At 41.8% G+C, this 27,761-nt stretch overlaps 1 protein-coding gene across 6 annotated transcripts in view; it reads right to left on the bottom strand.

Moving 5' to 3' along the window:
* Positions 1-27,761, bottom strand: part of LOC117512537 (metabotropic glutamate receptor 7-like) — a 343,778-nt gene that overhangs the window by 9,375 nt on the left and 306,642 nt on the right. For 4 of the 6 annotated variants that reach the window (XM_034172646.1, XM_034172645.1, XM_034172641.1 and 1 more), the window contains one exon: positions 13,592-13,844. In XM_034172646.1, the coding sequence (XP_034028537.1) occupies positions 13,592-13,844 (253 nt within the window). Of the gene's footprint in view, positions 1-2,212; positions 2,324-13,586; positions 13,845-27,761 lie in introns of all 6 variants that reach the window. The other 2 variants (XM_034172642.1, XM_034172644.1) reach the window with 1 other exon arrangement.

Below are 27,761 nucleotides of genomic sequence, written 5' to 3'. Positions count from 1 at the left end.
ATGTGGAGGTTTTCAGCTTGAACAGGCTGATGACGCTGCCTGAGAGCGCAGCGCGACGTCTCGCACCGTGAAAAGTCCTTAAAGCGACAGAATCACCTCAAAATCTCTCATCAGCTGTTAAAATTTTCACTGAAAACCAGCTTAATTTTTCGAACCGTATCCACTTCGATGTGTCTCACAGGTTTAGAAAAAATTTTGATCAAACAACGCGCCAGTCTCTCAGCAACTTCTCAGACAAAGGAATTCCGACGAGGGGCTGGACGACTCCTCCCACAAGGAGTGCTCACAGGCGAATGACGTCACCAACAGGCGTGGAAAAACTCACGCATGCGCACGAGGGTTCAAGCATGTCTGACGTAAAAACATATGAATGAAATCCATATAGTTTTTGAAAAAAATAAAAAGGACCGTTACTTTATTGACAGCCCTCGTATACATGTATTTACAAGGGAGCCAGTAGGTGTATATAAATAGAGGTCTGCACTGTTCATGCAATGAACAGTGCAGACCACTGTAGGCTAATATGCATTCAATACCCGTATTGCACTTGGGTAGAACATGTTGTTGAGTCTGGATGTGCGGGCCTTGATGGACCAGTACCTCTTTCCTGAGGGCAGCAGTGAGAACAGGCTGTGCCCGGGGTGTGAACCATCAAAGCTGATGCTTCTGGCCCTGCGCAGACATCTGGTGTTATAGATGTCTGACAGAGACGACAGCTGCGCTCCTATGATGTTCTGTGCTGACTTCCTGACTCTCTCCAGAGCCTTCTTGTCAGCCTGAGAGCAGCTCCTGTATCACACCAAGATGTTGTTGGTGAGGATGCTCTCTACAGAACACAGAAGGACAGCAGCAGTTCCTGGGACAGGTTGACCTTCCTCAGTGACCTAAAATCTAGCACCAACTCCTTTGTCTTTGAGGAGTTAAGTGCCAGGTTATTTAGGGAGCACCAAGTAGTGAGGGTCAGGACCTCTTGTAGGCCATCTCATCGTTGTTATGAATCAGCCCAACCACAGTAGTGTCACCCGCAAATTTGACAAAGATGTTGCTGCTGTGGGTTGGTGCACAGTCATGGATGTACAAAGTGTACAGCATGGGGCTGAGCACACAGTCCTGAGGAGCCCCAGTGCTCACTGTCAGCACTGAGGAGTGGTGGGACCCCATCCTGACTGACTGCAGACGGTCGGTGAGAAAGTCTCTGATCCATCTGCAGGTGTACTCACCAATGCCCAGACTGCGCAGTTTGAACATCAGTCTGCTTGGGACAAGTGTGTTAAAAGGAGGCATTAAGACTATAAATACTGGGAAGTTACTACATACCAGAGGTGGGATGAAGTCACCAGCAAGTCACTCTCAAGTCATGAATCTGCAAGTCTCAAGTCAAGTCTCAAGTGATGCATCTGCTGTCTCAAGTCTCAAGTCATAATGTCCACCAGTTGTTTGCAAGCTGTCTTGAGAGTTGACCTGAGACTTGCAGATTGATGACTTGAGAATGACTTGACAGTGACTTCATCCCACCTCTGCTACATACTATCAGTATAATCAGTTGGGATCAATGTTTGAACATTTCAAAAAGTGGATCCCGATTTCAAATCTGGTGCTGATGATCGCTGTACGTATACCAAGTTTGTTCAAGATTGACAAAGATTGATCTTGAAGTTACTATGATGCTCAAAATGGGCCCCAATTTGCTATTCGGGATTAAATGGGAAGTAATGGCGCTCTATAGAATAACCCCATTAGCCTAGCATAGCATAATATAGCATCTTTTTTCCGTGTGCTGCAATTCATCTACTTTTTAAAATGCTCGATGTAAACATCAGCAACATTTTCCTCTGCTTTTTTTCCTTGTTTACTCCTGCCGTGCAGCGAGATGACAGACACTTATAGCTGGGGTGCACATACGCCCCCCCTGCCCCTCACCTCCCCTTTGTCACCACAATGCTCATAATTCTTTGCTTTGAAATGGCGAAATGCAATGCTGATGTGCAGCAGCGCAGTAGTGAAAACTGTCTTTTAAGCCTCACTTGCACTTTCTTTCACCCACTACACACACCCACAGTGAAAACCACACAATTATGTACGCACACAGACTCACATGAACCCATTCAGCTCTTGACAGGTGGGTGTGACACTTATCAGGTGTTTGGAGAGTTCCTAAAAAAAAATGTCACTTTATTGGAGGGTTCAGAGGAGGGTTGAGAGGCTGATGCACCTGTGGGTGCCACGATCACTTCATATGATTAGAAGCGTTGTGGGAGAAGAGGCCTTTGGAGCCCGTGATGTACAATTTGCATGAGCTGTCAATCATCTTTGCTGAAAAGAGAACCAAAAAGAGCTTCCATGGGAACACTGAGCTAAAATTCAGTCATTATAGTTGTCACTCTCTCTCACTGAAATTCTTCTAATGATAGTGCTTTTCCTCCACAAAAAAAAAAAACATGTCAACTACATGTGGAAGCACAGACATCAGTAACACCCACTATTATCTTTGCTAACAGGATCATGTTACTGTTGATATATAAATGCTGGTGTGAGTAACACATAAATTCAGGGACTTGTTATGCCTTGATTTTAATCTAGCAATTAAATCCTGAATGGGACTTTCATGTAAAAGTGGAAATATGAGCAACAACAGAGAAGAAGAAGAAATATGTCATTTATCCAGTGGTGGGCATAGCTAACCTAAAAGTTAGCTTCGATAGCCTCCAATTAAACAACTGAAATGTTCACTGTGATAATGCTAAACTGCTAAAACATTCAGCTGAAATTACCATTAATTGTTAAGTTTTATTATTTGGCTTTGGCTCTCTCTTTTCATTTATTTATTTTTTTTTAATTTTTGGTCTGTAAAATTTTGCAAAACAGACAAGATCAGATGATGCTCAAGATGGCCATAAATAACTAAATGAACAAATACAATTAAAGTTTCCATTCAACAGACAGTATGTTCCCAACACAGAACGTATTAGATGAATAAAAAATGTTAGGACATAAAGATACACATGGGAATTAATTTTATTAATCGAATTCATACATGTAAGGTGGCATGGTGGCTTAGTGGTTAGCACTGTTGCCTCACAGCAGGAAAGTCCCAATTCGGGACCGTATTGGGAAGGTGAATACTCAAAAACTCTGAGTACACAAATATAAAAAATGTGTTCTTATTTTGCTATGTTCCATTGATGTTGTAAGATGGAATTAACAGGTGGGTTTTATTACAGCTGAAACGCATTGTCCTGGGTGTACCACAGTTTAATGCCTCGTCATACATAGCAAGAATTTGCTGGAAGCATGCCCGACACAGCAAATATTGCCATAACCCAACACAGTCGGGAGTTAAAGAGGCGTGGCCAGCAGTGTCGCAGCGCAGACAGACTGCCTCATCCACACCTGTCAGATTGCATCCAGAGCGTATGTAGACGGCACAGACTGCTGTCAGACGGCCATAAAAGGCGCTGCAGACTGCCCGATCTCCAAATGTCTGGATGGCAAACACAGACCGCAGCGCTGTGTTCCTCATGTGCGCTCCTCACACACGTGAGACACTTATTAGAGGCAGCTGCCTGTGTTATGATGGAGACAATAGTTCACATTATTTACGCCATCCATAGGAAGGAATGGGCTGTAAGGTCTGTTGTGGATATAACAGCCTGTTCAGATTTGTGGTGGCATGCGTACAGTAGTGCACGCAGCTTTTGGTTTGCTAGCCGCTGTTCACATACATTTCAACAGTTCCTTTGCACTCTGGGTGGGGGGTTGGACATTACATGGGTCATACCGGCAGGCTTTGCGGTGGCAAATCCATCTTGAGGTTCCCTCGTATGCACTCAATTCATTTCGAATCCTGTTTTGCCACCATCGGAAGATGTAAATTGCAGTCAGATGGTCCTCAGATAACACATGGACTGTCCCATCTCACCCGCGTCCGGAACGTTTTGAACACGTGTGTCACACTCGGGGCCGATTTTGACCAACTGTGTGGACTTCCGCAGATGCCTGTCAGAACATTTTGGAACTGAAATCCGTCACTTTTCGGATGTGCGCAGATTCATAAGTCCGAAGCCACTTTGCAGGATTTCGGCTATGTGTGACGGGGGTATAAGTCAAAACATAAGTGTGTGTTGTTGGCTTTTGGTGCTTTCTTCAGTAATGTTGTTAAAATCTGAGGTAAAATCTGCATTCCAGCCAACCAGACTAATCATTGTCCAGATCAGATTCACTTTATGTGACACAACATTGAACATTAGTCGTATACTTTCTTCACAAATTAGTCCTGGTAACACGAGAAAAACAAAATATTTTCAAAACGTCTACTTCCAGGAAAAGAAATTAAAAACCAAGATTAGAAAACAAGGAATTATTTCCACTTTGCTGTGTCATGTTGGAGTTTGGATTAACATCTGATATATATTACATCTTGTGCCTCTGTTACTCTGAGTGTATGTACTGTATGTGTGTGCCGACAGGGCCAACCCATACATGGGTAAAGAGGTAGCGCGTGGGTGAGGTGTGTTTCACCAAGGCAGGATAAAGCATTTTAAGAATTACCGACAAGCTCGGCTAACACTTCTAGCCTCAATTTGAGTGTTTATTAAATCATGTTTTTGTGTGCTGAGCAGCAAGTTCTCATAATGGCTTTGCTTTGGTGTGGGCATTATAAATTATGACCTGCTTATTTTTTCAACTCATCATGGATTTACTGGACCTAATCAAGCTACAGATAGCTGCTAAAATGCTAACACTGTTAGCATCTAAAATTACATCACATAATATTTTCACTTAACGTAAGTATCAGTGCACACGTCTTTGATGATTTGTTCAGAGAATTAACCACACAATAAGCCATATTAATACAGATGTTTGTAATAAAATTCCCCCTCCATGACAACTGTAAGGGGAGTAAAAAAAAAAAAAAAAAAATTCTAACGTCATAGTTTAAGACATTTTAAGCCATAAAGCTATGCATAATTAGGGGCAGGGTTGCTTTGAATGACAGCTGCTGAGCTGATTCCATCTCTCATAATGTCTGTAACTCATTGTCTCCTAACAGCAGCTGCTCGCTGTTGTGGAGGGCTGTGTCTGTCATTGTAAGCATTTAATTACAAACACCAGGAATAATATGTTGTGTGGGGAAATATCCTGAAGGATCATCTAAAATGTCCCTGCTGCAGTATTCCAGCTGAGTAATATTCTGTTCTTATTTAATGTAGTATGCTCATGGCATGGCTCAATTATTGGTAGCCTCATCGAATAGGGCCTGTTAAAGCACAATTACTGAGAAATTCAGTGGGTTGTGATTTTTAATGTCTACACCAAAGCAAATCGTTATGAGAACCACTGTGCAGTCCCCCAAAATATGATTTAATAAACACCCAAACCAAGTTTAGCATGTTAGCTTAGCTGGTTAGTACGCTGCCAACATGGGCCAACCGATATGAAGGCCATATCTGGGCTTCATATCAGTTCTTCCGGGTCTCTGAAGGAAACCAGTGGGGGACGTCTCACACACACTTTTTCCAATATATATACAGTCTATGACAGTGGTTTCAAACTGTGAGAGTTCTTCGGGGGGGGGGTTCGAGAACCAGTTCTTTTTGAGAGTCGTTAAGAAATGATTCAAGCCACTGACATTGATTCAAATGATTCAATCCACTGACACTTGATGATGGCGGCGCGCCTAGGTGGTGCAGCGGCTTTCCGGCTCTCCATTCAGTGCTCGTTTCTTTTTATTTTCCTACAGTTTTATTTATTTTTGGACACTATCTGCGCTGCGAGCTTGCAGTACACCCGCCAGTCGCTGTTGGATATCGGACATTTACATCAGATATCTGTTTCGAGCGACTTTCACCACACATACAACATCCCAGACGACATAACGAGACCGCCAGGCTCTCTGTGGATTGTTACCGGATCTGGGAGGCGACAAAGACGGAGGAGGGAGAGGAAGCAGAAGCGAGGCCGCAGGTCTGGTGTTATGCTAAGGCTACGCAAACAACCACACAAGCCACCCCTCCCGAACCTGTTTCTCTCCAATGCCAGATCCCTGGTGCATAAAACGGACGACCTGGTTTTACAACTCGCTGGAAATCGCTATGTTTGTGACTGCTGTGTGCTTATTATCACCAAAACCTGGCTACACCTGGACATACCCGACGCTAGCGTGCAGCTAGCTGGCCGCACGCTGCTACGCGGAGACAGGACAAAGGATTCTGGGAAGAGGAGAGGTGGGGGGCTCTGTATTTATGTGTATGATAACTGGTGCAACAACAGGACAATCACAGACAGTCACTGCTCCCCAGATGTCGAGTACATGTCTGTAAAGTGCCAGCCTTTTTTCCTCCTGAGAGAGCTAACTGTTGTTATCATCACTGCTGTGTATATTCCACCCGACGCCAGTGTAAACACAGCGCTCTCTCTCCTGCTAAGCACCGTGAACGAATAGCAGCGGGCTCACCCAGATGGAGTACACATCTTAGCAGGGGATTTTAACAAGGCCAACTTAAAGACTGTACTGCCTCACTTCTACCAGCACATGAAATGTGCTACAAGAGGGGAGAACACACTGGATCATGTTTACTCCAACATCAAACTTGCATACAGAGCTGTACCCCTCCCCCACCTCGGACAGTCAGACCATCTTTCCCTCCTGCTCACGCCAGCCTACACCCCCCTTAGACGCAGGCTTGAGCCCACAACAAAGACTGTTACAATCTGGCCTGACAACGCACTCCCCATACTCCAAGACTGCTTCCAACAGACAGACTGGGACCTATTTGAACATCATGAGCTGGAGACACACACGAGAAGGGTTCTGGACTACATTCAGTTCTGCATCGGGAATGTGACTGTGACAAAAACCCTCTGGGCTTATCCAAATCAGAAACCCTGGATGACCAGCCAGGTCCGCTCACTCCTCAGGGCCCGTGACGCTGCCTTCAGGTCAGGTGACAGAGCTCTGTATAGTGCTGCCAGAGCTGACCTGAAGAGAGGAGTAAAAAGAGCAAAGGCGGACCTCAGGATGCAGATAGAGTCCCATCTGTCTAGCAACAACGCACGGAGGGTGTGGCAGGGAATACATGACATCACAAACTTCTGGGGTTGTGATGCTCCAACAGTGGATCTGATTGCACCACTGGCAGAGGAGCTAAACGGCTTCTTTGCTCGGTTTGGATCTTCCCAGCCGCACTCAGCCCCAGTCCCCACCTGATCCCCGCACCACTCCACTTACTGTAAAAGAGCATGATGTCAGGTGAGTGCTCCTCGCAGTGAACCCCAGGAAAGCTGCTGGCCCAGGTGGAGTAACTGGAAAGGTGCTCAGAGCTTGTGCCAACCAGCTCGCCCCCACCTTCACCAAGATCTTCAACCTCTCCCTGGACCAAGCAGTCATCCCGTCCTGCCTGAAAACCTCCACCATAATCCCGGTGCCGAAGAAGTCTCCCATCACCAGCCTGAATGATTACCGCCTGGTGGCCCTCACTCCGGTAATCATGAAGTGCTTTGAGAGACTCGACCCTCGACCCTCACCAGTTTGCATACAGGGCAAACAGATCCACAGAGGATGCCATCGCTGTAGCTCTCCATTCTGCTCTAAACCACCTGGAGCAGCCGCAGAGCTACGTCCAAATACTCTTTGTGGATTATAGTTCTGCCTTCAACAAAATAATCCTGGACAGACTCACCACAAAACTGGACACTCTCGGCTTCCACCCTCTCACATGTGCCTGGATTAAAGACTTTCTTTCAACTGTCCCCAGACTGTGAGACTCGGCCCCCACCTCTCCTCCACCCGCACGCTGAGCATCGGCTCTCCACAGGGCTGCGTGCTGAGCCTCCTACTCTACTGCCTCTCCACCTACGATTGCAGACCGGCCCACAAGAACCCCTTATTGTCAAGTTTGCAGACGATACCACAGTGGTCGGTTTCATCTCCGGAGGTGATGAGGCTGCCTAGAGAGATGAGATCCGGCAGCTGGCAGCCTGGTGCTCAGAGAACAACCTCGCTCTGAACACTAGGAAGACCAGAGAGATCATCATTGACTTCAGGAAACACTGCACCGACCCTGTCCCCCTTCTCATCAATGGCGAGTGTGTGGAAAGGGTCCACACCTTCAGGTATCTTGGCGTTCTCATCTCAGACTGCATCTCCTGGTCCAACAACATCTCCTCTATCCTCAAGAAGGCTCAGCAGCGGCTACACTTCTTGAGAGTCCTCAGGAAGTACAACCTCAACACCGACCTGCTGCTGGCCTTCTACCGCTCATCCATTGAGAGCCTGCTGACGTACGAGGGTAGGCTGAAAAGTTCTAAGGGTCGCCATGAAGGAGTAATGCATTAACTGCATTATAGTGAGCCTTAGAACTTTTCAGCCTACCCTCGTACTGCATCACAGTATGGTTTGGCAGCTCCACCATTGCTGACAGGGAGAGAATGCAGAGGGTTGTTAAGGCAGCACAGAAGATCATCGGCCGCCCTCTCCCCTCCCTGTTGGACATTCACACCTCCCGCTGCCTCAGCAGAGCCAAAGCGATCTCCAAAGACTGCTTTCACCCTGGCTCTGCCCTGTTTGACCTGATGCCCCCAGAGAGGCGCTACAGGCTCACAAGGATAAAAACAAACAGACTGAAAAACAGTTTCTTCCCCAAAGCCATAACCACATTGAACTCTAGCATGCACTGATCCTCCTCGTGCAATCCTAACCATGTGCAATAACCCAATCACCCATGGACAATATACATTTCTGTGCAATATATTTATATCCTAGCCGCACCTTGCACTAGTGTCAATTGTATATATATTTTTCCTTACATTGTTGAATTTTTCTTTATATCTTGTCTTTGATACATACTCTTGCACTACTTTTATCTCTTTTTTTTTTGCACTATTTTTATTTTTATTCTATTTTATTGCACTGCAACTGGATGGCCCTAATCTTGTTGTACCAATGTATAATGACAATAAAAGGCATTCTGATTCTGATTCTAATTCTCTCTGACATCAGCAGCCTTTTTGCTTAACGATTCCCTTATCTGTCCTTCATAGCGGCCGTTGTTTTTGAGGGTGTTTGTCGGGAAAATGATCATTTCTTTATGTTGACTGCAGACCCTGCAACGAATTTCTGTAACGGCTCCGCTTTGAAGCTTGAACCAAACGAAGCAGTGCTCCGATCTGCTGCTTCGTTGGTTCTTTGATTCTCTGCTTTTCAGAAGCGGCAAATCTGCTTCTTAACCCCTCGCAAAGCCATTAAAATATATCAATCGTGAGTCACTTTTGCGTTGATTAAAGTCACTAACTGGGACTCTTGTCTTGTTGCAGGCAAGAAATGAGAATCGTCCTCCGTTACGTTCACACAGCTCCAAACGCTGCACCGCTCTCTGTGCTGAGTCAAGTTAGAGTCCGGTCAGAATTAATAACTTCAAAGTGAATCACTGTTTTAAATCAGACACCTGTTTCCAAACGTTGTAATACAGACAACAAACAACAGAATAAAACTAATTTTCCTCCCAAAATGAGACGTCCTGCACTGATGTTGTGTTGCAGCGCAGAGCAAAAGCTCACCTCAGAGTTAGATTTGTGCCATTAATGTCTGAAGGGAAGTGCTTTTGAGAAAGATTTTGTTTATTTATGTCCAGAGATCAAGGACCCAGTAACCAATTTCATTTTTTTTTTACTTTAAGACTCAATAAAATGTTATTGACATAGAAAACTTGTATAGCCTGTTTTGGTGCACAGAAAATTCACAGGAGGTATTGATAAGCGGAATCGATAATGGCATCAGTATCGATAAAATGTTATCAATACCCATCCCTAAGACTAAATATGTATAAAAGTTTTAAAAAATAATTATTATTTGTGTTAAAATGTGTTAGTTATGCCAAAGACATTTTAAAACAATCAATCAATCAGTCAATTTTTTTATATAGTGCCAAATCACAACAAACAGTTGCCCCAAGGCGCTTTATATTGTAAGGCAAGGCCATACAATAATTATGTAAAAACACACAGAGATGTTTAAATGTTTTTTAAAAGCATTTAAAATAGGACAAAAGGTAAAAATAGAAGAATAGAAAGTTCTTTAAAAACACATTTAAAATGTTTGAAAATGGTGTAAAATATGTGAAATAATTGAAAGTTCTTTAAAAAATATGTTTAAAATGTTTACAAAGTTTGTCAAGTGTGTAAATGCATAAATGCATTTGTGTGTTCCTTAAAACACACAAATACTTTTAAAATGTGTTTAAGATGTGTAAAAGAATAAAAAGCAACACACTGAGATGTTGAAATTGTGTGTACGTGTGTCGGTTGGGGGGGGGTGGCACAGCTATTTATTTGTTCTCTGAGGGGGGAGCTCACTCTCCCACACTTTGAAAACCTATGATAGAAACACTATGATAAAAACACAACATCACGGAGCCATCCTCTGGCCTACTGCAGCTTCAACACATGAGCTGTCATTCAAAACAGCCACACCCCTAACTTGTTAGGATAAATGGGCTTTGTTGCATGTGGATGTGATAATGAACATGATGATGATAATGATTGAAAGTCCATGAAGACATAGTTCAATTTTACCATTGGCTTTGATCTTACTTGTATTTTGAATTAAGTTCATTCATTGCTTCAACTTGATTGAGCGGAGTACTGCAACAGTATGTTCAAAGATGAGGATCATAACCATTGTTATGACACGATTCTGTGACTAATATAATACAGACACTGCATTTATATTTTTAAATCTTTTGCACTATGCATTCTTATCAGTGGGTTTCTGATAGTTAAAATAAATGTGTTTAATTGAATTGCATGCTTAATCAGATAATGATACTGACACATTGTGTCAGTTGGACTGAATAAACCATATCTGGATGTTAATTATACTCCAAAAAGCATCTGTAAATGGAAGCAGCTTTTATAGAACGGCTCAGTGGATCCTTGTCATTTGATTTGTGGCTTGTACAGTGAGGAAAATAAGTATTTGAACACCCTGCAATTTTGCAAGTTCTCCCACTTAGAAATCATGGAGGGGTCTGAAATTTTCATCTTAGGTGCATGTCCACTGTGAGAGACATAATCTAAAAAAAAAAAAAAAAAAAAAAAAATCCGGAAATCACAATGTATGATTTTTTAATAATTTATTTGTATGTTACTGCTGCAAATAAGTATTTGATCACCTACCAACCAGCAAGAATTCTGGCTCACACAGACCTGTTAATTTTTCTTTAAGAAGCCCTCTTATTCTGTACTCTTTACCTGTATTAAATGCACCTGTTTGAACTTGTTACCTGTATAAAAGACACCTGTTCACACACTCAGTCAATCACACTCCAACCTGTCCACCATAGCCAAGACCAAAGAGCTGTCTAAGGACACCAGGGACAAAACTGTAGACCTGCACAAGGCTGGGATGGACTACAGGACAACAGGCAAGCAGCTTGGTAGAAGACAACAACTGTTGTGATTATTTATTAGAAAGTGGAAGAAACACAAGATGACTGTCAATCTCCCTCGGTCTGGGATTCCATGCAAGATCTCACTTTGTGGGGTAAGGATGATTCTGAGAAAGCTCAGAACTACACAGGAGGACCTGGTCAATGACCTGAAGAGAGCTGGGGCCACAGTCACAAAGATTACATTAGTAACACATGATGCTTTCATGGTTTAAAATCCTGCAGGGCAGCAAGGTCCCCCTGCTCAAGCCAGCACATGTCCAGGCCCATTTGAAGCTCACCAGTGACCATCTGGATGATCCAGAGGAGGCATGGGAGAAGGTCATGTGGTCAGATGAGACCAGAATAGAGCTTTTTGGAATCAACTCCACTTACCATGTTTAGAGGATGAGAACAACCCCAAGAAAACCATCCCAACCGTGAAGCATGGGGATGGAAACATCATACTCTGGGGGTGCTCTTCTGCAAAGGGGAGAGGATGACTGCACCGTATTGAAGGGAGGATGGATGGGGTCATGTACTGTGAGATTTTGGCAAACAACCTCCTTCCCTCAGTAAGAGCATTGAAGATGGGTCATGGCTGGGTCCTCCAGCATGACAATGACCCCAAACACACAGCCAGGGCAACTAAGGAGGGGCTCCATAAGAAGCATTTCAAGGTCCTGGAGTGGCCTGGCCAGTCTTCAGAACTGAACTCAATAGAAAATCTTTGGAGGGAGCTGAAACTCCAAACCTGAAAGATCTAGAGAAGATCTGTATAGAGGAGTGGACCAAAATCCCTGCTGCTAAACTACAGGAAACATTTGACCCTTAATTGCAAACAAAGGCCACTGTACCAAATATTAACATTGATTTTCACAGTTGTTGAAATACTTATTTGCAGCAGTAACATACAAATAAATTATTTAAAAAATCATACATTGTAATTTCCCAATTTTTTTTTAATTATGTCTCTCACAGTGGACAAGCACCTAAGATGAAAATTTCAGACCCCTCCATGATTTCTAAGTGGGAGTACTTGCAAAATCACAGGGTGTTCAAATACTTATTTTCCTCACTGTATGCCATGTGACATGGATTATTTGAACCATTTGCCATTGTGTTTCATTGACCGTGCAATAGTTCTTTTTAGAGTGCAATTTTGGTACTATATGAAATGGGTTATTGCACGCCCAAACCATTGTGCATGCTCACACTACCGGGGCTGCGTTTAGCTAAACATGGCGGAGTTTGTTTTGCTGGCCTATGATGATATGAATGAGCTAATTGACGGTGCTAATCATTCTAACAAACAAACAACAACAACAACAAAAAAACCCCACTACGCCGTAATCCGTCTGGAGGCATGAAGAGTTGTTGGACAAATTTCTGACGTGATTTTTTTGCTGGAGTGAGGAAAGCAGACAGCAGTCTGGACACAGACATCAGCGCACGGCGTCACAGACTACATCATCAGAATTGTTTTTTTGCAAGTTGACTGAGAACCATTTTGGACCCCTATTTAAAGATCGTGTTGGACTGCTGATGTCAAAGTACCAGTGAAAAACACCAAAATGTAAGTCCCTTTTCTGTTGTTTATAAATTACCAAAATATCAAATGACAAGGTTCTGTTTTCACCATTATATAAAACAAATAATGTTTTGTTTTTTTCATTCTTTCAATGGAACTAATATTTAATTTGGTGAAAGATGGAACGTATCATTTTTCAGCTAATTAAATATTCGTACTATTGAAATTATAAACATTCTTTTTTTGCATATTGTTGTCTGTCTGACAGCATCTAACCTGAGTAAGTATACCAAGGCATGTCTGAGGCCACATTTGCGCAATGCCTATACCGAGTGCATTGTGAGAAATGTCAAGCTGTCAAGACATGATGGGATGTCACAGTTAGGTTCAATCTTCAAACGGGTGCATGATAAGAAAATATAAATCCAGAAAAATGCACCTGGAAGTGTTCAGAAAGTAAAATCTTAATTGTCCTCTTCAGTACATTATGTAATGTTGAATCATTTATTTAGACCAATAATGTATTGAAAAATACATCTAAGGTTGAATAGGACATGTATAAATTTAGATGATATCGGTTTGTGGCACACGTGTGGCCCTGAGGCTTGGTGAGTGAGTCTCTCAATGGGTAACTTACTCATGGGGTCAGCGGTGGGGTTCTCGCACAGCTCAGTCTTAGCCTCTCCGTTGGGCCTCTCGCTGGGCTTGTGGCACAGACGTGAATGCATTGTAGCAGCTGTAACCACAGCCTTGAAGCTACGTTTCCTCTTCTGTACATTAAGCTCAGGGTGGAAGATAATGATGTACACCTTGGGCATGTAGAGCATGCCCAGTGCGACAGAGGCACTGAGGTTCATGGAGATGATCAGGGTCGTTGTCTGAATGTACAGCTGGAAGAGAACACAGACAGGCAAACACTGTTTACAGCAGCAACAAAGACAGGCTGGACCTTTTGTATGAGGCATGAGCTTTGATTTACGGAACAGAGAAGAGGACAAATAAATGAAGAGCAACATTTAAACTCTTATCAAGACAAATCAGGAGAAAGAGAAGTGACGGCGAAACAGCTGTGGCCAGTTTAATGATGTTGTGGAGCCATTGATGTGGGGAAACCTAATAATAATAACTAGCCTCAGTCTCCCAAGAAAATATGAGCATCCAGTATTGGATTATTGTCTGCTTTACAATGCTGCAGTGTCAAAAAAAAAAAAAAAAATTCTGAACAACAGGAATCAGTGGATTTCTTAGGCACACACACACACACGCACACACACACACCACAGAAGAATTAGGCCCTGAGGTCCATTGGCGCAGGTAATTATTCCTAGATTCTGTACCATGAAACAGATGACAGTCTATGATTCCCCCTGTATAGGGCACCAGACCATTGCTGGATACTATCCACACCAAGGCAGGTACACCTTTATAGTTTGGTAGACTGGAACAATGTAGCTGAAGTGTCTTCTTCATGGACACAGACAGGTAGCACAACCAAGATTCAAACCCAGGTGTATTTATTGGTAGTCCAACTCTATTGCACTGAGCTACTTGTTCTTCTCTTTTGTTAAATCTGTTTATGGGATACAGGGAAATCTTGGGGGGTTAGAGATGCCACAGGATTGAACCAAGAACTGGGGAATGTCCTATTTCTACTAGCACGTAATCGTCGTCATCATCATCATCATCATCAAATAGTATCTACTAATATAAAGAACAGGTTGGTACCACATCAGCCTGTACTCAAGCTTCTTGAGTAATAAATTAAGCAACATTTCCACAATTTATTTATATATATATGGTACTGTGCAAATGTTTTAGGCACATGATGAAAACCAGATAAATATTCATAAATAAATTAAATGTGTGAGGAATTTCAACTTTAATGACAATCCATATGAAAACTTGGTTCTATTTACATGTGATTTTTTTTCAAAGAAATTATTATTATTATTATTATTACAGAATACAAATATAAAAATACATAGGTCACATATTCACTTTTGTTGGAAATGATTATGTCTTGACATGGCAATAAAAAGGGATGGGGGAGGGTCATGAAACATTAACTTTAATATAACTCTGGGATGCCTAAAACTTTTGCAGAGTGTGTATGTATGTGTGTGTATATATATATATATATATATATATATATATATATATATATATTACACACACACATAACATTTGGTGTTGTGCAAACATTATGGGGACATTATAGACAGATAGACATATTACAGGAAAGAAAAAAGAAAGGAAGACAGAAATAAATGCACCTAAATTGTAGTCACAATTTGTAATGCCTGTCAGCAAAGAAGTCATTCATGTGGTGTTGCGCATTTATTAACACTTGCCCGCAGCTGCACAGTTGAGTTAAAAATGGTCCAGGTATTAACAGCAACAGCAGATGCATCACCATGGCTGTATCAAAATAACCCCACAGATTCTCTTTTCTCCTGGACTAGAATGATTTTGTGTGAGAGCTGTCCGTGATATGTTAAAGAAACCCTTCTTTTCCTTTCATATTGGACATTTGATCAAACCACTCAAGCATTCATCAAACCAATCTACCGAGTCTGAGCTATTACTGCTGGGTATTTCTATTCCTGTAGTCAGGCCTGTTGTTCTGAAAACTGCCTAAGCATTGACTCATACCTCTGTGATGCAGGAGATTGGGGTTTGACATGCATCCACTGAACACGTGTTGAGGATGTTTAAAACAGAGGCTGCAGGATTGTCCATGGTCTGCAGACGGAAATTCTACAAGCATCAATGTCAGTTTGCAAGAGTGTGTTTACATGTTTGTCCTGTGGACTGTAAATATGTGTTTTTAGCGAAATGTTAAAGCATGTAAAATATAATAATGGCACCACACATGCTATGCTGTTAAAAAAATAAAAAGGTCATAAAAAAAATGAAGATTCAAACAATAACATCAATGACAACACAATATACAGGTGAACCATGTTAAAGGCCCCTTCACACATAGTACGATTGAAGCCGACTAGCGCACAAAGGAGGAATTGCATGCCATTCGTGAAAAATCGGAGCCACCTCTAATGCCTCGTACACCTATCGCTACAACCATTCGCGCACACAAGCAGCCGAAAGACAGAGAGTGCCCTGTGAGAGGTCGTTCAATCCCTCTCTTGGCAGGTGTTGGCCAAATTCCAGGTACCACAAATGAACATCCAATACCACTCAAGGAGCACCACTTTCAAGCTGGCTGTGGAATATGTCTAAATGCTACCACGACTGTGGCGTCGCCAAGCAACACACATGTGGCATGCCAGAGTGTCGGCTCCCCCCTCAAAATATATGGCTGCATGTGTATCTCACGTGTGTTGCACCCCCCCACAGAACACATGTGGCGTGCGTGTGTTTCGCACGCCCCTCACTCTCCCCTGCAGCACATGTGGTGTGCGGGGGGGGGGTAGGCACACTTGCATGAAATTCTCATATGTATGTACAGATGGGGAGCGGCCAGCCAGAGTGCACACAGGACAGTGAGGTGCCTGTCAGCTGATTGCTGGAGAGAGACTCACTGACAGCTGCAAATGACGGCTCAGTGCACACAACGTGTTACATTAAAAACACAGAGAAAACAGGTATATTAATACGAGTACTCCAATAACTACCTACACAATTACATGCCAAAATAACTAAAAGAAATTTTGTTTATGCCATTTTAAATACAAGAAATACAAAAACATAAAGAATAAAAATTTCTAAAATTATCTTCCTCAAACTCAAACTGAAAGCAAATCTCTAAAACTTGATACAACCTGTAAATAATAATCAGTTTTAATGTCAGTTTTCTTTAGACAAGTCAGGGGATGGAAACATGAACAATATGTCTTGGACTTTATTTACATCAATTATGAAGAAATACAAAAGTTTGTTTCACCAAAACATCAAATCCAGGCTTTCATCTCAAATGTACTTTCTGTCAAATTGTAGCTGAACTTTCAGGTATTCTTTTTAAGAAAATCTTCCTCTACACCACTTCATCAGGAAGCTGGATTTTATATTTTTAATTAATTTATATCAAGCTGTAGAGATTTGCTTTCAGTTTGAGTTAAGGAAGATAAATTAAAAAATGTATTTGAAATGGAATAAACAAATTAAAATATGTGAAATACCAAGTGTTCCAATACTTTTGAGGGCAACTGAGAAACACGGAGAAGCAGCATCTTACATCTCATGTATAGTGCAGCAGATAAGAGAATATTTGCAGTGGAATCCTGCAAATGGTGATACAATCAAATTTGGCACAAATAACCCATAGACATGAACTCTTTTGAAAAAACTGATTGGCCACTTGAATTTGCAATAGGCAGCCAGGTAGGGGTCAATTGAAGAATTACACAGGGGTCAAAATTAAAAGATGTTCCGATCATATAGAAAACTACACCACATTATTTGCCTGATCATAAAGACTCCAAAAAATGTATAGTTTGGACAATTTGTGACTGAATGTTATGGAGTTATGAGGTAAAAGCAGCAAGAATGGTGACAAAGGTCAGTTTCAGTTTGTACGGGGGTCAAAAGTTAAAGTTGCTCCATTAATTTTGCTCCAGCTGTATTTGTGCTGAATTTGTATCACTATTTAAAGAATTGTTTCAGTTATCTGCTGTACTAATAAGCCAACAGACCATGAACCAGCTGCTGTCTGTTAGCTTCAACATGAACTAAAGGAGAAATGCTGCTTTTAACAACCTGGACCTCATTTCTGGTATGAAATACGGTCATTTACTCACCAATATAAGTTTGGTGTGATTATAAGTCCATAGTTCAAACGATGTGTTCTTTTCAAATCTGAAGCAAACATTTTTCTTCTTCTACTAAGGTGGATTAGACGTTTTGGGGGTACACAGCACTAACTACTGGACAGGAAGAACCCAGCAGTCAATGTGACTCACTAATTTCAAAATGCAGGTCTTTCAACCAGACGTGGGGTGCAGTGGCATGTCAATCATCTGTGTCCAATCAGATTTCAGTGGAGTCCAGTGAAATTCCGGCCTCCGCTCTAGCTCCACCCATGCCAGGAAGAGGTCAACATTTCCTGTTTTACTGTGACTGAAAAGTTGGCACTTCCTGTTTGAGTGTGAGCTTGCCACTGAGTTCCCACTAGATTCCATGCCCTGTACCATGAGTGAGCTTCACACTGCTGCGCGATGCTTCGCTCATATGAGTAAATTTCAAGAAATGTCTGCAAACAATCACATAACTTAGCTACAACTTATGTCCAGTATGTGCGGGGCGTGTGAGTCACACGCTGGCACTTGTTGAAAATTTTCAGCATGCCCAAAATGTTTTGAGGCGCTCATCTTATCAGGACGTACATCAGTGAACTTCAGAGTGTTTCAATGTGCTTCAACTTGCTTGAACTTGCTGTAAACTTAAAAGTTAAAAGTACCCTTAATTTATTGGATTTATGCCAGCCTTTTTTAATACGGTTGGCATATGCTGGCTAAATCGTCAAGGTGTGACAGGGTTTGTACTTGTTTAATACAGTTCAATTACCTTTTCTTTGATAATTATTTTGCTTTCCCTGTGACTCAGGAACCAGAAACGTCAGTGCAGCACTACAACATATATATACGAGGTCTCTTAGATAATAAACCGACCCTTTTATTTTTTTTTTTAACTATATGGATTTGAATGACATGCGATTACACCAATCATGCTTGAACCCTCGTGCGCATGCGTGAGTTTTTTCACGCGTGTCGGTGACGTCATTTCCCTGTGGGCAGGCCTTGAGTGAGATGTGGTCCCGCCCTCTCGGCTGAATTCCTTTGTTTCACACGCTGCTCGAGACGGCGCGCGTTGCTTTATCAAAAATTTTTCTGGACCTGTGAGGAATATCCGAGTGGACACTATTCGAGAAATTAAGCTGCTTTTCTGTGAAAAGTTTAACGGCTGATGAGAGATTATGGGGTGTTTCTGTCAGTGTAAGGACTTCCCACGGAGCGGGACGTCCTGCAGCGCTTCCAGGCGCTGTCGTCGGCCTGTTTCGAGCTGAAAATATCCTAATTTAAGGCTTAATTCACCCAGGACATCGTGAGAGAACAGAGAAGATTCAGAAGAGGCCGGCATGAGGAATTTATGCGGACATTCCACTGTTTAAGGACATTTTTTTAATGAAAGACGTACGCGCAAATTCGCCGAGTCGTTTCCGTGACGACTCGGCAAATCTGTGTACGCCGCGACAGGAAAAACACCTCCGTGTTGAAAACCATTTGTAGAATTCAGGCGGCTTTTAATGGCTTTCAACAAGTGAGTAACTGAGAAATTGTTTAACAGCTTGGGCATGTTCCAACTTGCCCGTTAAGATTTCCAACGGAGGTGTTTTTCCTGCCGCGACCCCCCGCGGTCGGGTCCAGCCCGACATGCGACTCTGCCCGCACGTTCTTTCATTACAAAATGACCGTTAACAATGGAATGTCCGAATAAACTCCTCATGCCGACTTCTTCTGAAAGTTCTCTGTTCTCTGACGACTTACTGCGTCAACAGAGCCTGAAATGTGGAAGTTTTCAACTTGAAACGGCGAGACGCTGCGACCTCGAAGCGCAGACCGCCGTCAGGCGCCGTGGACCATCCTTAAAGCGACACTACCAGACCAAAATCTCTCATCAGCCGTTAAAATTTTTACCGAAAACCAGCTGAATTTATTGAATGGTGTCCACTCAGTTGTGCCTTACAGTTTTGAAAAAATTTTTATCAAACAAAGCAACAGTCTCTGAGCCATTCCTAAACAATGAAAAAATCGATGAGCGGGTGGACGACTCCTCACTCAAAGACTGCCCACAGGCGAATGACGTAACGGACAGGCGTGAAAAAACTCTCGCATGCCCACGAGGGTTCAAGCATGTCTGATGTAATCACACGTGATTCAAATCCATATGGTTTTTGAAAAAAATAATAAGGTCGGATACTTTTCTAATAGACCTCGTATATATATATATACACACTCAACAAAAATATAAACGCAACACTTTTGGTTTTGCTCCTATTTTGTATGAGATGAACTGAAAGATCTAAAACTTTTTCCACATACACAATATCACCATTTCCCTCAAATATTGTTCACAAACCAGTCTAAATCTGTGATAGTGAGCACTTCTCCTTTGCTGAGATAATCCATCCCACCTCACAGGTGTGCCATACCAAGATGCTGATTAGACACCATGATTAGTGCACAGGTGTGCCTTAGACCACAATAAAAGGCCACTCTGAAAGGTGTAGTTTTATCACACAGCACAATGCCATAGATGTCGCAAGATTTGAGGGAGCAGCAGTTGGCATGCTGACAGCAGGAATGTCAACCAGAGCTGTTGCTCGTGTATTGAATGTTCATTTCTCTACCATAGGCCGTCTCCAAAGGTGTTTCAGAGAATTTGGCAGTACATCCAACCAGCCTTACAACCGCAGACCACGTGTAACCACACCAGCCCAGGACCTCCACATCCAGCATGTTCACCTCCAAGATCGTCTGAGACCAGCCACTCGGACAGCTGCTGAAACAATCGGTTTGCATAACCAAAGAATTTCTGCACAAACTGTCAGAAACCGTCTCAGGGAAGCTTATCTGCATGCTCGTCGTCCTCATCGGGGTCTCGACCTGACTCCAGTTTGTCGTCGTAACCGACTTGAGTGGGCAAATGCTCACATTCGCTGGCATTTGGCACGTTGGAGAGGTGTTCTCTTCACAGATGAATCCCGGTTCACACTGTTCAGGGCAGATGGCAGACAGCGTGTGTGGCGTCGTGTGGGTGAGCGGTTTTCTGATGTCAATGTTGTGGATCGAGTGGCCCATGGTGGCGGTGGGGTTATGGTATGGGCAGGCGTCTGTTATGGATGAAGAACACAGGTGCATTTTATTGATGGCATTTTGAATGCACAGAGATACCGTGACGAGATCCTGAGGCCCATTGTTGTGCCATACATCCAAGAACATCACCTCATGTTGCAGCAGGATAATGCACGGCCCCATGTTGCAAGGATCTGTACACAATTCTTGGAAGCTGAAAATGTCCCAGTTCTTGCATAGCCGGCATACTCACCGGACATGTCACCCATTGAGCATGTTTGGGATGCTCTGGACCAGCGTATACGACAGTATGTACCAGTTCCTGCCAATATCCAGCAACTTCGCCCAGCCATTGAAGAGGAGTGGACCAACATTCCACAGGCCACAATTGACAACCTGATCAACTCTATCAGAAGGAGATGTGTTGCACTGCATGAGTCAAATGGTGGTCACACCAGATACTGACTGGTATCCCCCCCCAATAAAACAAAACTGCACCTTTCAGAGTGGCCTTTTATTGTGGACAGTCTTAAGGCACACCTGTGCACTAATCATGGTGTCTAATCGGCATCTTGGTATGGCACACCTGTGAGGTGGGATGGATTATCTCAGCAAAGGAGAAGTGCTCACTATCACAGATTTAGACTGGTTTGTGAACAATATTTGAGGGAAATGGTGATATTGTGTATGTGGAAAAAGGTTTAGATCTTTGAGTTCATCTCATACAAAATGGGAGCAAAACCAAAAGTGCTGCATTTATATTTTTGTTGAGTGTGTGTGTGTATATATATATATATATATATATATATATATATATATATATATATATATATATATATATATATATTTGGTACAGTAGCCTTTGTTTGCAATTAGGTCAAATGTTTCCTGTAGTTTTTCACCAGGTTTGCACAGACTGCAGCATGGATTTTGGCCCACTCCTCCATACAGATCTTCTCTAGATCTTTCAGGTTTGGAGTTTCAGTTCCCTCCAAATATTTTCTATTGAGTTCAGGTCTGGAGACTGGCCAGGCCACTCCAGGACCTTGAAATGCTTCTTACGGAGCCCCTCCTTAGTTGCCCTGGCTGTGTGTTTGGGGTCATTGTCATGCTGGTCATTGTCATGCTCTTACTGAGGGAAGGAGGTTGTTTGCCTGTCCCCTTTGCAGAAGAGCACCCCCAGAGTATGATGTTTCCACCCCCATGCTTCACGGTTGAGATGGTTTTCTTGGGGTTGTTCTCATCCTCTAAACATGGTAAGTGGAGTTGATTCCAAAAAGCTCTATTCTGATCTCATCTGACCACATGACCTTCTCCCATGCCTCCTCTGGATCATCCAGATGGTCACTGGTGAACTTCAAATGGGCCTGGACATGTGCTGGCTTGAGCAGGGGGACCTTGCTGCCCTGCAGGATTTTAAACCATGACAGCATCATGTGTTACTAATGTAATCTTTGTGACTGTGGCCCCAGCTCTCTTCAGGTCATTGACCAGGTCCTCCTGTGTAGTTCTGAGCTTTCTCAGAATCATCCTTACCCCACAAAGTGAGATCTTTCACGGAATCCCAGACCAAGGGAGATTGACAGTCATCTTGTGTTTCTTCCACTTTCTAATAAATAATCATAACAGTTGTTGTCTTCTACCAAGCTGCTTGCCTGTTGTCCTGTAGTCCATCCCAGCCTTGTGCAGATCTACAGTTTTGTCCCTGGTGTCCTTAGACAGCTCTTTGGTCTTGGCTGTGGTGGACAGGTTGGAGTGTGATTGATTGAGTGTGTGAACAGGTGTCTTTTATACAGGTAACAAGTTCAAACAGGTGCAAATAATACAGGTAAAGAGTGCAGAATAAGAGGGCTTCTTAAAAAAAAATTAACAGGTCTGTGTGAGCCAGAATTCTTGCTGGTTGGTAGGGGTTCAAATGCTTATTTGCAGCAGTAACATACAAATAAATTATTAAAAAATCATAAATTGTGATTTCCGTTTTTTTTTTAGGTTATGTCTCTCACAATGGACATCAGTGGTGGGCACAGATAACCAAAAAATTAACTTCGATAACAGATAATAAGATAACTGAAAAGTTATCTTTGATAAAGATAAACCGATAAACCACCCAAAAATGTATCAGAAGTTACAGATAATCGATAACCGATAAATTCCGGTGTTGTCTATGGGACATTTGCAGTTACTAAAGAGCTGAAATTGATTTTTAACACGATCGCTTTTAAAAGCATCAAAAGCGGTAAAAGACCTAAAGAATAAGCAAGAATGTTTAACTATGCTGCCCCCTGCAGAAAGCAGCACAGATGAATCCTGAGAGCACTCACAAAATCAATTCTTTACTAATCATAATCATTTTTCTTCCAACGTTCTCCCCCTGCTGGAAGCTCTTGTTTACAACAGCGCTCCCACTACACAGGAACACCAAGAGCAGCCATAATGCCAGTTCTCTATCAGTTTCAACACTCCGGTCAGGCGGAGGTCTTGAAAAATAAAGTCATACTAACTTATGGTTTTTTGAAAATACTGATAGAATAACTCCATTAATGTCAATTCTGTCATTTGTACAAAGTTAAAATATAACATATATCTTTTAATGTTGAATAAGGCACTAATTCTGAGGTTTTGTAACAAACACAGACCGCAAAGCATTCTGGGTAAAAGTGCTAAACAGTGATTGGTTCAGTAATCCATTATGTAAACCAACACGTTAATGTGACGTGTGTCATGTGTTGGTTTAAAGATAAATGTGCTTTTGTAAAATATTTCATTTTCATTTGTAAAACAGGCATTTTTACGGAGCCCTGGAAGTGTCATCGCAATTGCATATTTTAAAACTTTTATGATGTTGTAAAACGTGCACTCAATATTAGTAAGTAAGTAAGTAAAGTTATTTATATAGTGCCTTTCACAGACATAATGCCATGTACACACGTTGTCGGGTATTTGTAAAACCGAATATCTTACCCTTTCAGTTTGGGGAAAAAACTTCATCCACACTACGTCATTTAAAAAAAAAATCCATCCACATCGAACTGTATAAATGTGTTGTAATTAGTCTGCCAAACCTTTGGGTGGCGGTACTGATTAAAATTCTTTCCAATCATGAGCCTTATTCTCTTGTCGTCACTTCTACAAAAGCTAAAAACATGGCGCCAACCTCGTTCGTGTGGACCGATAAGGAGTCGGAATTACTTCTAACTGTAGTTTTAGAATACAAAGTTAACATATATGCACACAAAAAGCGCCTGGACAATGGACAATACCAACACTTTGAGAGCAGCCATGTACCCAGACGTTTAATACTGCCATGAACACTCCTGGCCAGTAGATGGCAGTAGCGGCCTTGAAAAAATGTCAAACAAAATTCCAGATAATCCGTGTCTGCTACATTTAAGATGTGTGGAATTTAACAAACGCAAATACACTAAGGTCTATAAACCCAGAGAATATATTCACGAGAGTTTTAGGCACTAGAGTTTAATGCTGTTATCTGTGGACCCTGAACAGAGTGTCTGAAATGCATTTGTCCTGTCGTGAACGTCTGAGATTATCTTATGCTACCCATAATGCATTGCTGCCTGGCACAGCATGTGCTCACAAAACCTTAAAAATTAGCACATTACTTTAAACGAAAACATATATCTGATATTTTCACTTTATAAACTTCAGACATGACAATAATTTTAAATACCTTGTCTAAAATGAGTGGTTAAAATTTGAACCATAAGTTAAAAATGTATGCCTCTGGATGACTTGGTGACATTGCGATTATATTAGTATGGTGTTAAAGAAAATTTTTATTTTTTTTTTTTTGGTCACCAGTTCTCCTTTGCTTACAGACGATAAAGTGGTTTCTGATTGCAGAGGGTAGAACAACATGCCTATTAGGAAACTTTTAACAGATAGGTCTCAACAGCTTTAACAGTTTTAAAAATGTTTTTCACTGTTCAGCTTAGTTTAATACGTTATTGGTCTAAAAGTTATCGGACGGTAATTCATTGGAAGATAATTAGTCCAATGATGGTTTTTAAATTTATCTAAAAAGAAAATCCTTTAATGAAAACATTATCTTCGATAATTATCTGTTATCGGATTATCGGACGTGTGCCCACCACTGATGGACATGCACCTAAGATGAAAATTTCAGACCCCTCCATGATTTCTAAGTGGGAGAACTTGCAAAACTGCAGGGTCTTCAAATACTCATTTTCCTCACTGTATATATATATATATATATATATATATATATATATATATATATATATATATATATATATACACACACACAGTGGTGGGCACAGTTCAGGTAATCCAATAGCAGATAATTATCGCCGCTAATGTTTTTGCTATCGGATTAGCTTTTCCGATAAATTTAGTTCCGATAACTTTCAGTCTGATAACATTTTTTTACTGGTAAAATTTAACGGTCAAAAAGTTTGTAAACCCTAAAATCAAACATTTTAGTCCGTTTGTAGCAGACTGGCCGCCTGTTGCTTGCTGATGACATCATCATTAAGCGCAAAATGTAATTGGCCAGTCGACGCAGGGAGCATTGTGGGTAGTGTAGTTCAGGTTCACTTTGGACGTTACACTGACTCATCCACTCGACACAAAAACAAAACAGACTAATTTTAACATTTTTTTAAATTTTATTTCTTTATGGCTGTAATTTAATCCCCAAGACTAGGTGGGGGAGAGGAGCTCTCATGGCGCAGCTGTGTGTACAGAAGGAGGGACTTTTCTTCACGTTTAGACACTGTTTTGGATTTTAAGAAAAGGATGCTTTATGTGGATTATTTATTCAGATGAATCCCACTGAAACTAACAGGTAAGAATTTATATTTACTACCTGTATTTTACTCTGCCAATCAATACATTAATGGATGTATTTCGGTTGTTTAAGCCACAAGGTTCAAAGCATGTGAAAAAAGAGGCAGCTTTTAATTCGTAAAGGACGGTGTATCTAATACTGAGATAAACTGTGACTTCTAATACTGTGGTTTACTGCTTTTGAAAGATGATGACAGTGTTTGGGGTTTTATTTTTTAATTTATTCATTTTTCATGTGTTCTTTGTGTTTGTGATCTTTGAATTTACCCAGCAGTCCCTGCGCCGCTTAAAGTGAAACTGGTTTATCATAAGCCAACAGTGTAATCTGATGTGGCCGCGTCCGAATCAGTACTAATAGTTATCGGTTATCTGTAATAAAGGTAAATTTTTTAGCAGCTTATCGGTTTATCCTCATGAAAGATAACTTTTCAGTTATCTGATTAATGGTTTGTTGAAGCTAACTTTTTTTTTTATATAGGTAGTACAAAAAAAACCACAACATTTTAATGGGTTGTCTGCGTTTGTATGAAAAAATCCCCCAGAATAACTTCTTTATGTCTTCTGTTTAAAGACAACAAAGCTTGAGTAAGTTATTGCGTGCATCCATGTTGCTGAAGAGGGTCTGTGTGCCTGCATGTCAATTTCTCCAGTTAACACACATCTTCAAGTGGAGGAATAGAAGTAAAACAGCACTGCTGGCATTGATACTGTTGTAAATGAGTAACTAATGTAATACAAATTTTTAGTATTGATTAGTGTCTGAGTATCCATTTTCTTGACAACCCTACTGTGCGGTGGACTGAAATTTATGCAACATGCATAGTGTAACCATCCATCAGCTTGCATCCTTATGAAATTTATGCATGTGCTGCCTGTTAAATAATTTCTCCTCCACATTCCTCATCAAATGTTACATAAGACCTTTTAACATTGTTAAACTACGCTTGGCAGCTTATCGCACGCTGACTGCTGCACACTTTAGTTTAATGTACATTTTTCTAGAGTGATTTTACTAAACGGTACTGATTTGAAGAAGAGATAGGACTCACTGTTTCAGCACACGTACAGTAAAAGCCTCTTGTTTGATTTAAATAGTCTTTCACTAGAAAAAAAAAATTCACCCGCAAAGATGACATTATTGTTTCAGTGAGCAGCTTGGCAAATCCTCCTCAATCACCTATTGTTCTTGAACACATCCAGTGTCACTTACATGATACATGTCAGCCGGCTTTAACGTAGATGAGGTGGAGAATGCAATTGTAAACGTATTAGCTACCACTGTGCCTCTGCAGAGCGCCAAAATGCTCACTCAGTCGCCGACAGGAAGAAATGTCACCATTTGCATCTAATTTTTCTTGGTAAATACAGTAGCAAGACTAATGGTAATTTCTTTCATTCATGATTAATGCACTTGAATGCCAGTCACGCCTTTGTCTTCTGATCTCCATCAGTCATTCCAGCACCTGATATTATCAACATACCAATACAATCCCCTGCCTTTCTCCCACACCTCTATACTTTCTTCATCCCTCCATCCCCTCATGCTTCTTTGTGGAGCAGCATGTCACACATTAGTAACTGTATGAGTATCACAATGCATGTTTTTGTGCGATGTTCTGTGTCACTCTCAGTTGGGGGAAATGGAAACACTTTGGAGCAGTGAGATGGTTTCTTTCTTCCCATGTATTTACTGCCAGTTATTGGGGCAACTGATCAAAGTGTGCAGAAGTACACAAAGCTTCACATATAATCACCAGAGAATTTCCACCCTCTGCTGTGTTTCTGCGTTTGGCAGTTGGTACTAACTGCCTGGTATCCATGGTATCCATAGCAACACTACAGAGTTTGGTGCAAGAAACCAAACAGGAGCGGGAAAAGCTTTTAATGAGATTGTGATACCTTCGACGCTGCAGTGCTGACCCTATCAGAACTGATTTATTGACCGTGCAGGAGAGTTGATTCTGGCGCGGCGCACAATAAGCGGCAAGTGCTTTCTCACACGCTGCCGCAAGGGCAGGTGTGCAGGTTGTCTAACACACACACACACACACACCCCAAAACCAAATCCATTTCCTTACCGTCTCTAAACACAGGGGGTTCTTTTCATTGAGCTTCTGTATGAGCTCAACCTAAATCCGCAGCCTTTTCAGTCATGGCAGGAATGTTTAG

The sequence above is a fragment of the Thalassophryne amazonica genome, chromosome 6 (assembly GCF_902500255.1).
Source record: "Thalassophryne amazonica chromosome 6, fThaAma1.1, whole genome shotgun sequence".
Classification (NCBI taxonomy): domain Eukaryota; kingdom Metazoa; phylum Chordata; class Actinopteri; order Batrachoidiformes; family Batrachoididae; genus Thalassophryne; species Thalassophryne amazonica.
This window is presented reverse-complemented; position numbering and strand designations above follow the sequence as displayed.